The sequence below is a fragment of the Penicillium expansum genome (assembly GCF_000769745.1).
Source record: "Penicillium expansum strain MD-8 chromosome Unknown contig132, whole genome shotgun sequence".
Classification (NCBI taxonomy): Eukaryota; Fungi; Ascomycota; class Eurotiomycetes; order Eurotiales; family Aspergillaceae; genus Penicillium; species Penicillium expansum.
Window position 1 is genome coordinate 69,988 of NW_015971288.1, and position 13,002 is coordinate 82,989.

Here is a 13,002-nt window from a genome sequence, read left to right on the forward strand (position 1 = left end):
AGAGCTGGCACGTTGAGACGCTGCCATTTGCAGCAGACTGTCGTCATAATTGATCGGTGCTGTCGGATCACAAGTTGTTTCCAATATGGGCTTCATCGGTGTCTACTCGGCTGTGTACGACTACCAGCCACAGGGACCCGGCGAACTCGAGATTCACGAGGGCGACCTCCTCTACATCTTAGAAAAGAATGCGGACGATGACTGGTGGAGGGCTAAAAAGAAGGCTGGGCGGGAGGATGAGGACGAGCCCGAAGGCCTAGTCCCTAATAACTATGTCGAAGAGGTAAGTCTCCGGTGAAATGCATCCGCGCCGTCCTCGCTACATGAACAATTGCTGATATTAGATGAAATAGACACGACCAGCGCACAAGGCTACAGCCCTCTTCGATTACACGCGACAGACCGACGAGGAGGTTTCCTTCTCCGAAGATGCTGAGCTGTTGGTGTACGACACCTCGGATCCGGATTGGACATTGGTTGGATTCAACTCGGAGTATGGATTTGCGCCGTCAAATTACATCGAAATTATCGACGATGCATCCGCTGCAGCGGATACACCTCCTCCACCTTCTGTTCGAGCCGAGCCTGCCGCGCCGACGCTTCCGCAGCGGCCGACGCAAACTACCCCGGAAGAAACCGAGGCATCGCCCGCCGGCTCTCCGGTTGATGTGTCTCACAACCCCGCTGCTGCTGCAATCGCTAGTATAATCCACAAGCAGCATGCTCCCGCGGCCGAGACAACTCGAGATGAGCCCCCGCCACCCAGTCTTCCAGTCCGGCCATCGTACGATCAAGTGGAGGAGCGTGAGGAGTCCCCGCCGCCTAGTTTGCCGCGTCGACCACCCTCGGAACAAGTGTCACCGCCTATGAACCGTTATTCACCTGAGCCAACTCCGCCGCCCCGTCCTCAGCAGACGGCGCCTGATATGGGTCGTGATGAAACACATGTCGTCAAAGCATCTCCCCCTTACAACCGGGCAGGTGATATGACGCCTCGGTCACCTTCCGGCTATCATATCTACAACATCAATGAAATGGTTGAAGTTATGGGCAAGAGAAAGAAGATGCCAACTACATTGGGAATCAACATGGCTACTGGAATCATCTTTATTTCTCCTGAAGGTGATGATCGGCAGAAAGAATGGAGTGCAGAGAAGCTCACCAATTACTCGATCGAAGGAAAGCATGTCTTTGTTGATCTTATCAGGCCTAGCAAGAGCATCGATTTCCATGCAGGTGCCAAAGACACTGCCCACGAGATTGCAGCGGCACTCGGTGAAATCGCCGGTGCCTACCGGGCAGAGGGATTGCGTGAGGTGCTTGAGGCAGGAGAAGGCAGCGGCCCAAAGAAGGGCCAGATCCTGTATGACTTCATGGCGCAAGGGGATGATGAAGTTACAGTAGCCGTGGGAGACGAGGTCATTGTTCTTGATGATACCAAGTCCGAAGAGTGGTGGATGGTACGGCGATTGAAGAACAACAAAGAGGGTGTCGTTCCCAGCAGCTATGTTGAAGTCACAGGATTGATACCCAAGGCGCCCCTAATGCCTAACGAACCCGGTCTGTCGAGTGTTGAAAAGAACCGGATGGAGGAGATACGGCTGTCCAAACTTGCGATGGGCAAGTCACGGACGGATTCAATGGATTCATCGGACCGTCACAGCAAGCGCGACAGCAAAATCAAGTCGAAGCCTGATCCTACTAAAGTGCGAAAGTGGACGGATCGGACCAAGGACTTTACAGTGGAAGCCCAGTTCATAGGTCTCCAGGATGGTAAAATCCAGCTTCACAAGGTGAACGGTATCAAGATTGCCGTCCCTGTCTCGAAGATGTCTGTTGAAGATCTCGAGCATGTGGAGAAGGTCGCAGGTGTCTCGCTGGATGAGGACAAACCCCTTTCAAGCATCCGACCTCGAGTTGCCGTTAACAAAGATTCTAAATCCGGGGCTTCCAAGGCTGGGGCTTCTGTGCAACGGTCCGACTACGATTGGTTTGACTTCTTTCTCAAGGCTGGCGTTGGGCCACATCGCTGTGAGCGATATGCACAATCATTTAACAAGGACGCAATTGACGAATCTGTGCTCCCTGACATTACATCTGAGATGCTTCAGAATTTGGGTCTAAATCTAGGTGATACCTTGCGAGTGATGAAGGTTTTGGATGCCAAATATGGCCGTACCCCGGACAAGTCTAAGTCTCGAAACGTCAGTTTCGGCGGTGAGGAAGTCATTGGCAATGGCGAGGACGGAGGGCAAGGTGGTTTGTTTTCCGGACCCGGTGGTGTGTTGCGCAACAACACTCGCAGGGGTAGACCAACGCCGAATGTTCAAGCCGGAGCGGTCGATCCCAAAGCGTTTGGACAGGGAGACGAACCTAAATCACCAGATAGCTCGGCGAGCCCACCACCCTCTGCGGCAGCCGAAAAGCCTGCCCCAGCTGGATTTGAAGATGATGCCTGGGAGGTGAAGCAGCCGAAGCAGCCTGCCAGGCCATCTGCAGCCACCACCCCGACCCCACCGCCCGTAGCAGCAGCTCAGGTTCCTCAGCCAACAGGGGCAATGGCGGATCTGACTTTGCTACAAACTCCATTGCAGCCGACACCGGCTCAGCCCACTGCACAGCCTGCCCCGTCCATGCCTGCCCTACAGCCGCAGGCTACTGCCGTGCAATCTCCGGCTGTACAACAGCCCCAGCAAACAGGTGCCACCCCCAGCTTGTTTGCACAAGTGGCACAAATAGGACAGCATCAACAGAGTTTCAGCCCTCAGCAGACTGGGTTCCAAGCACAGGCCAGACAACGCCCTCAGGCCCCTCAGACAGTTGGACAAAATTCACTTCTGCCTCCACCTCCGCCTCCGCAGCGCCCACTGTCCGCGCCTCAGAACTTCTCGCAGCAGCAAAACTCCTTTGGTCCTCCTCCATTGCAGGCTCAACTGACGGGTCTTCCTCAGGCGGGTCCTCCTGTTGCTCCTCCTGGTCAGAGTCTGGGCGAATTGAACCAGCTGCGCTACCAAGCTGCGATGCAGCCGCAAGTCACAGGATTTATGGGTCAACCCCAATACCAGAATAGCATGATGCCGCAGCCCACGGCGTTTACTCCCCAGTCACAATTTGGTATCCAGCAGCAGCAGCAGCCGTTTGGTAACCAAATGGCCCCTCAACAAACTGGGTTCCAGGGACTTGGGCCGCAGCCCACAGGATTTGGTGGATATGGGCAATTCCAACAACCAATGCAGACCGGTATCAACTCTGTCCTTCCTCCTGCACTGCAACCGCAACCCACTGGTGCCAATGGCTACGGCAACCAGTCTTACACATCTCCGCCCCCTGTGCCGCCAATTCCCCAGCAACCAACAGCCACTCCTCTGTCACCACAGAAGACCGGACCGCCTCCCTCCATCAGATTTGGTGTCAAGCCAGATGGCCCCAAGAAGCTTGAGCCACAACCGACCGGACTCAGAGCCAACCTTTCTCAAGCTAGTAAGTGTTTTCTTCCCATTATAGGTGATTTCAGTAACAGAAGCTAACTCGATCAACAGCCCCCAATAATCCGTTCGGCTTCTAATCTGCTTCTGTGTTCACCTATACTAGACTGGCGTATATAATCCTGGTTTTTTGGCAATTCCCACTATGTTGCCCTGAAGTTTTGCTCATTCTGAGGCTGGGATGTCCTTTTCACATATCGCAGCTTGTCCTTTCGAACCAGTGCCTTTGGAATCAACACGTGTACATATCATGACCCTGGTCCCCGTTTTGACGCAGCGCGTATCGAAGCTCATGCCACGAATACTCTTCTTCTTTTCCCCTTGCAAAACCCCCACACTTAGCGAGCTATCCATACTCCTTCCTTGTGCTCTGTGACAAATCCGGTTATGCCTCATATCCTGCATGTTTCATTGTCTCTAGCTTATTGTCATATAAATCTGTCTATGGTGATGCTTATTTGTGTGGATGCCCTCTCTTTCTCCCTTTTCTTTTGTCGTTTTGATGGTTACGTTTTTGCTCCTGTTCTCTCCCTGGTTACCAGCTCGTACATAATCCATGGCGTGGTCGGTATCTAGCCTGGTTTACTTACTCCATGAAGCGAATAAATCTAGGAACCGCTACCAGATCGAACTCTTAGCAGTAATGTGAACATAGATTGGGTATATCATGACTCGAAGCAAGGTCATTTCCTTCTCACTTGTCTCTCGGCCTTATACAACATAGGTAGTCTATCCGTCGACGGGAAGATTCACGAAGTATCAGTGAGCCCACTCACAATGTTTTAGTTTTATTACAATCCGAATATAGACACAGTCCAAATATAGCCTGTAGCTGGGTCATAGAAGCTCCCGGAACCCCTAAACCTAGGACATCTACATCACTGGATATCAGGGGTTTCCGTACACGATGGCTGTGAAATACAGCCCTGAGCCACATAGCAAGTTCCCGCCATTCAAACCCCCCAAAGTCAGTCTGGTAATCTGTCAATGTGGCCTCGATGCGTGCCAGCTGCTGTGGAGATTCTGCAGTACCCAAGGCAACGACCAGACAAGGGACGACATAAGCGGCACCAATTGGACGGTAGCGCGAAGCTAACTCAGCCTCGTTGATAATTCGCTCGCAAAAGAAAGTCGACTCCTCGGCGAGCACGGCGTTTTCTGGATCCAGTGCACGAAGAATGGTGTTTAGAAGAAGTGCTAAAGCAATGACCACGGTATATGTTGCTCGATGGCGCGACCGTCGGATAAGGACCGGGGAGGACAGACCGGCTGGGTCAGTGGGTTGGTCTAGATACAGGTAGATATTCTGTGCGTCTTCTTGGAGCTTGATATATGCTGCGGTGATCTCGGGGGCATGGGAGTGTGGGTGGTGGAGGTATCCTGGGAACTGTGAAAGCGATAGTAGAGTCGTGGTTGATCGTGGTATACTATCCGGAGCTGGAGAGGAACCTTGCTGGATGAGGATCATCATGTCGTTCCAGAAACTCGGAGCCATTTGAACCCGAGGATTGCATATTCCGTCCAGGATCTGGTGGGATTAGTGAAGTAGGGAGATTCATGTTTGGAAAGTGTCACATACCACCGGCACACTCAAAGTGACGATCAAATCTCTTTCGAATCCACTTTTGTACCTGGAGATATCTGCAATCCTGAGTAAATGTGCAATGGCTGTCCCATGGCTGGCTGATTGCTTTTCAAACTTCCCAAGCCAAGCCTAGAACCGTCGAGCTTAGCATTGAAGACCAAAGAGAACAAGACGATATCATACCTGACAGATTGAGATGAGATAAATAGCACAGAGGGTATGCGGCGATCGAACCTCAACTGGATTGTCCAGACATTCCCTTAATGCCCTAACGGATTTCCCAAAAAGCATTAACACATCGCGGGGAACTTCTCTAACATGAAGACGATGGAGAAAGGGATGTGAAGAGACCAAAGCCTGAGCGGCAGCATCCAAGACGGCACTTTCTCCGAGTCGCCTGGGCAGATCCTTGAAAAAGGGGCCATAAAACGAGATATCAAAGCGAATATCGCTAATATCGAGGGTTCTAATGAACTGATTGACTAGTCGATTGCAAGGAGCTTGTGAAATGATATTCAACTTCGATCGAACTCGAATTGCCTTCTTTTTGGCTTTGGGGTTTTGTGTCGATTTGACATTCTTGAATGTATAACGTTGTTGCCCGCTTCCTTCACAGGGTAGTTGCAGCCGGAGGCACCGTGAGCAGGGTTGTTGTTCGTCGCACTATGTTTCTCAGCATTGATATTCAGCAATTCTCCGACAAGAATAAGGCAAAGACCTTCTTTTTCGTTTTTCGGCAGGCTTCGCACCCTTTACTGGATGGGACCCCTGGCATAGTGCACGTGAGATTATGGGCGCAAGGTGACACTCGAACTGAAAAAAGGGCCAAAAAAAGGTAGAACAATAAGAATCAGCAGCCTTGTAGACACCATAAAACGGTGTGTAGTGTATATGATGTCTCCAAAGTTAAGCCGGAGAAAGAAGACCCGCCCAGCGCGCCACTTCCCCTATTTAGTCAATGATAGACATCCGCCAAGACCTTCGAATCGCCTGTTTCAAAAGGATGTGTTTTCTCGAAATCAACAATGAATTGTTCATGCTTCTGACTTCGTGGAGTAATAGCCGCATTAAAAAGGGGCAAGGTGGCTCAGGAGGCCTGGTGTAGAATACACAGTGGGCTCGATTTCTTTGCCATTTTCTGTGGGCTTTCTGATGTCGAAGACGGCCAGCGTGTGGGCAATTATGAGGAAGATTGAAGTTTCAGCGATCAAACGGCCAGGGCAAATTCTGCGACCGAAGCCGAAGCTCACATCTCCCGGCTCAAGCACACTGGGCTCGGAAAGGAATCGTTCGGGTTGGAAACCCTGGGGGTTGGGGTATATCATCGGGTCATTGTTAAACGACCTAGATATACGTTAGCACAGCAAAGATGATACAGATGATACATGGATATGAATAAGAATACCATGTATTCGGTACAATGATTTCATTTTCGGGAATCAAATAGCCATTGATGATATCGTCTTCGTCCGTTCGGTGAGGAATGCCCAAGGGCGCGACAGTATACCATCTAATAGCTTCCTTGAAGATAGCATTCACATAGGGTAACTTTTCCCGATCGGTCACCGATGGCAAAGTAGGCTTGCCGAACAGTTCATCTATCTCGGCTTGAGCTTTGCGTTGAACTTCCGGGAACAGTGTCATTGCCAGAAAGAAGCCCTCTAGAATTGCAGTAGTCTTTTCGATATAGATGAGTAGAAGAAATGCACGTCAGAGTCGTTAGAACATACCGTATCACCTGCACCGCCATAAATTGCCACCGCTGCCCATTTGACGATTTCTTCATCTTCGCCTTGTCCGAGAAGAGTCGAAACAAAGCACTCTGTATCTTTTCCCTGGTCCATTTGAGCCTTGGTAAATGCAAGCGGGCTCTCCGCGAATCTTGTGAGGGTTTGAACATGATCTCTGGCAACACGCTGGAAATTTGCCCCAGGCATCCATTCTGGGACATATCCAACTGTATAAAGAGGGGATCAGCAAGGTACAGCTCAATCCCCTGGAGAAACATAGGGAAGAAACCTACACGCCGGAATGAAATCAACCAGCCACGCCCCCGGAACTGCTTAACTGCAAGATTAGCTAGGCGTACCAAGGGGTCTTCACTGCAAGGCTCAATGTTATAGCCATATGTAACAGTCAAAAGAAAAGCCCCGGAAGCGCTATATCCAAGTCAGCGATGGTTTCCAAAAGACAGGACCGAAAGCTCACGTCCTGTTATGATCGAGGAACTCCTCCAGCGTACGCAGAACACGGCATGCGAACCGTCTCGCTTCTAATTCGAGGAGCCCACAAAACTTGGCCGCGGATTCTCGCGTTCCGATAACTCTGGTTATTGCGCGACGATAGGCTCGAAGAAGCGGCGTGTTGTCTTGATTTGGTACTAACTTACCCCATCCAGCTCTTTGGGTGTCATTCTATTCAGTATATCCCAAAAAGGAGAATGCTTGAAAATCAAACATACAGTTCACCGGCAAAGATGAGGTGCGGTCGCGAGGAATGCTTTATAGAATTCTTTTCTAGAATTTGAAATGCCAGGTCTCGATCATTGACGATAATCGGGGTCTTGCCGAGGACGGTGACGGAGCTGATGGGACCTGTGAGGCTCAGCTTTTGCTAAACGGCCCAGAGCTGGACGAAAGAGTACCGTAGAGGTCTTTGTGCTTCAGCCAATGCATCCATTCCTGTGTTCCTGACGAGGGAAGATCAAACAAATTGCCAATCAGGAATTTGCCTTTCGGTCCTGGGGGTAGATTGGCTCTTTTCTTTGTGAAAGTCTGCAGAATGACAGTGAGACCTAGAATGATCGTAAAGATCGCCAGGTGGACAGTTGATACCATGGCAAGGACAAAGGCTAGAAGATAAAAAACAGAGAAACAAACGAAAGATATAAATGCCATCAAATAGGAGAAGTGCGGTAAGTTATACAGAAATCATATCACATGCACATATTTCCCGATTTGGTCATTTGGTGCGCTCCGAATTCTGACCAATGCCACGACAGTACATTGTTCTGTACGGATTCACGTAAAAATAAATCGATTCGCCCTTGGGGGTATATATATATATATATCAACACGTCCAATCATATGGATAAAAAAGTACGAGGGAAGTCATTGCATCATAGACATCCTCGGAAATAATAACAACACACCAGATCTACGCCAGTACTCCCCCTTTCCGTCACATCTCTAACTTTGAAACACAATGTGTTTTCTGATAAGCGCTGGGTAATCACGGCTCATCGCCCCAGATGCCAAAGACTGGAAGATCCTCAGCCATATACAACAGACCATTATCCGGGAACATCATGTCAGAAATTGGGGATGGACCGGACACTGGGAGCGGACCAGAAGGGATAGTCCCACCAGGAGAGCAGCCCACAGGGATACCCGAGGTGGTTAATGCAGAAATTGCTGCATCGTAGGACAAAGCTGTAGTGGGGTCTGAGCCATTGCACAGGGCTTCCCAAACATCGTTGTCGGTTGAAAGTTGGGGTTGAAGGAGTGGTTGGGAGGGGATATAGGAGATTGGAGTTCCAATAGGCATTTTGTCGGCAGAGGTAGGAGATATCGCAGTTGCAGATGCAGATGAGTGAGCATCACTTGGGCCAGCGAAAAGTGGAGCTCCTGGGGTTGGGGAGTTACGATCCTCATCGCCGCCTACTTGGCCGAAGAGCTGGTCGACCTGTTTGCTGCGCCTATTCATCCATTGCCGATTTCGTCGGCAAACGTATTCGGTTACAGCGGCGCGGAGGTATTTGATAATTTGGAAGAAACGGCATGCGTGTGGATCGTGCGGGACAAATAGCCCTAGGAACCGTTCGGCTTTGTTCATTCCTTCTTCCAATGGAAGCAGGTTGTCGTAGTCAGCGAAGAATGCAGCTCCGAGGACGATGACAGAGTTAAAAACGGAGTTGATCAAGAAAGGTAGTCGACGTGGAAGGGAGGTATAATGGCTGAGATCATCGACCATATCTAGACCACGGAGTGCGGAATAGACACATGCATCGGCAAACAGGGATATTCGGGAGCTACCGTTTCGAGTGTCTGAGGATGAATCGGATTTGCCTTTGACATACTGGGCGACACGGTATATGAGGAATGGTCTTGTTAACAAGATGATCGACCAGTAATATGACCCGAACACGTGAGCTGCAGCTAGGCTGTTTTCCATGGATTTTTTTTCGAGTCGCTCGGTCTGCATTCTGAGGATTGTTGGCAGAATGCGAACCCAAGCCCGATGCTGGTTGGAGATCGTCTCTGCAACATTGATTGATATGACTTGCTTCATGTACACATCGGTCAAGATCCGTTCGAATATTCGACAAAGGGAAATCACCGCAGCAGAAAGCTGTTGCTCTGCGGTCAAATGGTGTTGTGATTCCCCTGATACAAGAGCATCTTCACGTGTATCATAGTCGTAATCTGAGGTTGCGGGAGGGCGTCCCAGGGAGGCGCTGAGGAATAGATCCATCATTCGAAGACTCTTCCAAACTCGCTCCCTCGCTCGGCGCTCACGCCCACAAAAGAGCGCGTTTGCATCCTTGCGGTGTATTCCAACTGCGTAGGCAGCACGTAAAGCAATCCCCAGATTCATAAATGCACCATTGCGCCTGCATGCGCCGAGCATATACATGGAAACCAAAATGTATGATTGAATGGTGGATATGCTTGGGGTTTCCTGAAAGGCCGAAAACGCCAATTGGCGGCCGCTGCCAAAATATTGTTCAGCTACTGTCTGATCAATATCGGAAACCTGAGCTCCAATGGCAAGGACAAGATAGAAGATAGAGCTAACGGTATCTTCATCACCCGATGGGTTTGCAACCCAATTAGCTAGCCGTGGGTGGAACTCTTCCAGATCAAATAAGTCAAGCAACGGGCTTGTAGCAAGCACGAACTGACCAGCTAGTCGTTGGGCTTCTTCGTTGCTTGGTGGCGCAACTAGAGCTCCGGGCTGAGTGCTTGGGTTGCTCTGAAAAGCCTCGAGCATTGAGTGTCGTGAGTTGTCCTCGGTAAACTCACATCGGCCAATGGAAGATGTCACAACACGGCGCAGACTCTGTAAGAATGACAAACTCGCCGAATCACCAATATACATAAACTTTCCCTGGCCGTCGCGCAGAAGCCGCGCCACTTTTGGCACGGGAGCCGTCCCTTCCTTCTCATCCTTTTCCTGGCGTTCCATATTCATTCCTTGATCCTCGAGAGAATTCAAAAGGCGATCCATTGCCGTTTCGCGCTGCGGAGATGCTACCATGCGTTCACTGAGCAACACTGTCGAATCCTTGGCGTCTGGCTTGAGTAGGCGTGCGGGCCGATCCGAGAAGTGGCATTCCGACTCCTTGTGCCTCTGAACACAGATTGTACATGGTTGTTCACCGTTGCATTTCTGTTTTCGCCTTTTACAGCTGTCGCAAGCTCGTCGGCATCGGAGCCGCGCTCCCGGGGTAGTGCTGGCCCGAGGCATCCCGACCGCGCTCGCGTTTGATGAATAGGTCGGGTCACTCGTCTGGGGCTTCGGTAGCAATCATCGAGGCGTGAGGTGTCTAGACCGATTGAGCCGGGGCGATTAAGTCATTGCTGAGGTCTAATATAATGTCAAAGACCGCTAAGTGCGGGCGTCTGCTTTCCCCGGACTCCATTATATGACTAAGCGGATTCATCCCACCCGTGGGCCTACCCAGGCACCTCCACACCTCCAGGGGTGCAACAGATGAACTTGGACTCAAAAGGTTCGGATAAGGCATTGATACATTGATATGACAAGAAGAAATGTTACCTCAAGTCCAAATCATTCGGCATATTATGGCCGGAACGACACTATCTTGCCCCAGGTGTCGGCGGTGCCCCAGATGCCAGTCCGCAGGCATTCTAACTGCACAATTTGGCTATGATCCACAAACAGGTTGACATCAATACCAAACTCACGAACGTACCAATTAAAGACCTTGGGATCTGCAGCTTCAAACATGACACGCTCAGGAGGAAGCTCCTTCATGATCTTCGACACTACATCAGTCCGCCAGGACTTGACGTTTTCAGTGATGCCTTCTGATTCAATCATCAACCGTTTCACACCAGCGTCGAGGAATCTACGACCTAGATTCACCAATTTGCCAGGGTCCGAGGTCCCAATCGATTCAAGTCCCGAGGCAGGTGTGTCCCCACCGGCTCCAAATTGAATTCCCAATTCAGGCTTTGGTTCCAACTTGTATGAGTGGACTTTATCAATAAGACGGAGCCAGTCATCCTCCGGGAATGACAGAAAACCAGAAGACAGTTCAACGACATCGAGTCTATGTTGACCCGTCAGATTTTATATTCCAGGCTCCTGGACCTCGAGCTGGGGATGCACGTACCCGAGATCCTTGCATTTCTTCAAGTACCGGTCAAATACGGTATCTGGATCGGGGTGTGTCAGGAGATGCTCAGCCCATCCACCCTGAAATGTCGAGCCTGGTGTCAAGAGTATGCTTCCCAATGCGCTAATTTCCCGATCCAAGCTTACCGTTGAGATGTATACGCCGTGCTCATGGGCCAGATCGACCAATTCCCGCAGTGGTTTCTCGTGAAGGAGAGAAAAGGCACCTGGGTTTTATCTCAGCGCTCTCGTTTCTGGCGAGAACCGAAGCCTTTTTTAGGACTCACCTCCGGCAAACTTGAGACCATCTACATGGTCGCCCATCCTAGATATTGTCAGATGCCATTTGATGAGTAGTTGGGACATTGCAGAATAATACGTCTCGAGGATATCTGCGAGATATCTTTTGCCCATGACCTAGTTTAGGTTAGCTCCGTGGAATACGATGATGGGACTATATGGCACCTACTGAGTAGTATGGGCCTCGGATCTCTGTGATCCCCTTTGTTCTGGGCTTGGCAGGTCTAGGGTTTGACCGCGCGAAGCCGAAGCCATTTTGCTTGTCTTGCAGAAGGGTAACTCCTTGATAAATGTTCGGGGTGGCAGCAAAGTGTCTAAATGGGGGCAAAGCAATGGCCGCTTGTGATGTGGAGCGGCTCATTACGCGCCCGGTTCTAAGTAGATTAACAAGCAACATAGTCTTGGCAGTTGAAATCGAATGGTGAATTGAACGTACATAGTATATTTTCCATATTCCATATTCCATATATTATGTTGGAAGGGCTGACGTCAAACAGATTTCATTTGAATCTCAAATGATGTTACGTAGGAACGAGCAAATATTACATCACTTTAATACATTGTGCTATTTTACTATTTTAAATTTCTAACTGGAGTACCTAGGTACACATCTACACATCTACATATCTACATATCTACATATCTCCTCCGTACATACATATGTACATAATGTATCATGTATTTAGTACGTACGGAGTATTGGAAGTGTACATAAGGACCTAAGGACCTCGGGAGGAAAGAGACACTAGTCTGCTCCGTACCCTGAGAATTTCGTGTAAATCCCGCTGATCAATTCTGCGCTAGTAATAACCTGTTTTTTTTTTTTTCGTTTTAAAAAAGTATACGAGTACCATCAATTTTGATTTCTAATGATGTTTGATAGTAAGTTCGAGTATTTTTCATAAATATTTACTGGTATACTCCGTATACAACCTCCCATCGATTCAACTCAAAAGGAAATATGATATATATAACATATCTTTCATGGTAAATGCATTACAGACAGCGTACGGAGTAATTGAAAATTAGATCGGGCTTGGCGGGAACCACATTGACAACTAAACCTTGGGATCGTCCAAGACAAAAAATTAAGACAACTAGCGCCGGCTCGGATACCGGAGACTCTGTAAGGCGAAGTTCGGCGGACTGCCTCGGAGGATCGGTAAGAGGAGTTCCGATGTATGTTGCATATTTAATGTTTTTTTTTTCTATACGAAAGATTCTGGAGTATGATACGAGTACGAGGTACATTAGAGTTAGAATGTACGG

At 49.6% G+C, this 13,002-nt stretch overlaps 3 protein-coding genes across 3 annotated transcripts; 1 reads left to right on the forward strand and 2 right to left on the reverse strand.

Moving 5' to 3' along the window:
* Positions 1-85: 85 nt before the first annotated feature.
* PEX2_040250 (cytoskeletal protein-binding protein SLA1) lies at positions 86-3,565 on the forward strand (the record flags this gene model as incomplete). The annotated part of the gene is made up of 3 exons (XM_016741300.1): positions 86-283; positions 354-3,480; positions 3,540-3,565. 3 exons carry the CDS (start codon positions 86-88, stop codon positions 3,563-3,565), a joined length of 3,351 nt encoding a protein of 1,116 aa, XP_016599471.1.
* Positions 3,566-4,322: 757 nt separating this feature from the next.
* Positions 4,323-7,907, reverse strand: PEX2_040260 (cytochrome P450; the record flags this gene model as incomplete). The annotated part of the gene is made up of 11 exons (XM_016741301.1): positions 4,323-4,343; positions 4,390-5,013; positions 5,065-5,199; positions 5,254-5,536; positions 6,181-6,414; positions 6,476-6,747; positions 6,801-6,986; positions 7,160-7,229; positions 7,279-7,470; positions 7,532-7,664; positions 7,715-7,907. 11 exons carry the CDS (start codon positions 7,905-7,907, stop codon positions 4,323-4,325), a joined length of 2,343 nt encoding a protein of 780 aa, XP_016599472.1.
* A 394-nt stretch (positions 7,908-8,301) lies between these two features.
* PEX2_040270 (Aldolase-type TIM barrel) lies at positions 8,302-12,094 on the reverse strand (the record flags this gene model as incomplete). The annotated part of the gene is made up of 6 exons (XM_016741302.1): positions 8,302-10,422; positions 10,894-11,368; positions 11,432-11,514; positions 11,581-11,660; positions 11,721-11,850; positions 11,903-12,094. The coding sequence occupies 6 exons, from the start codon at positions 12,092-12,094 to the stop codon at positions 8,302-8,304; spliced, it is 3,081 nt and encodes a 1,026-aa protein (XP_016599473.1).
* Positions 12,095-13,002: the final 908 nt, after the last annotated feature.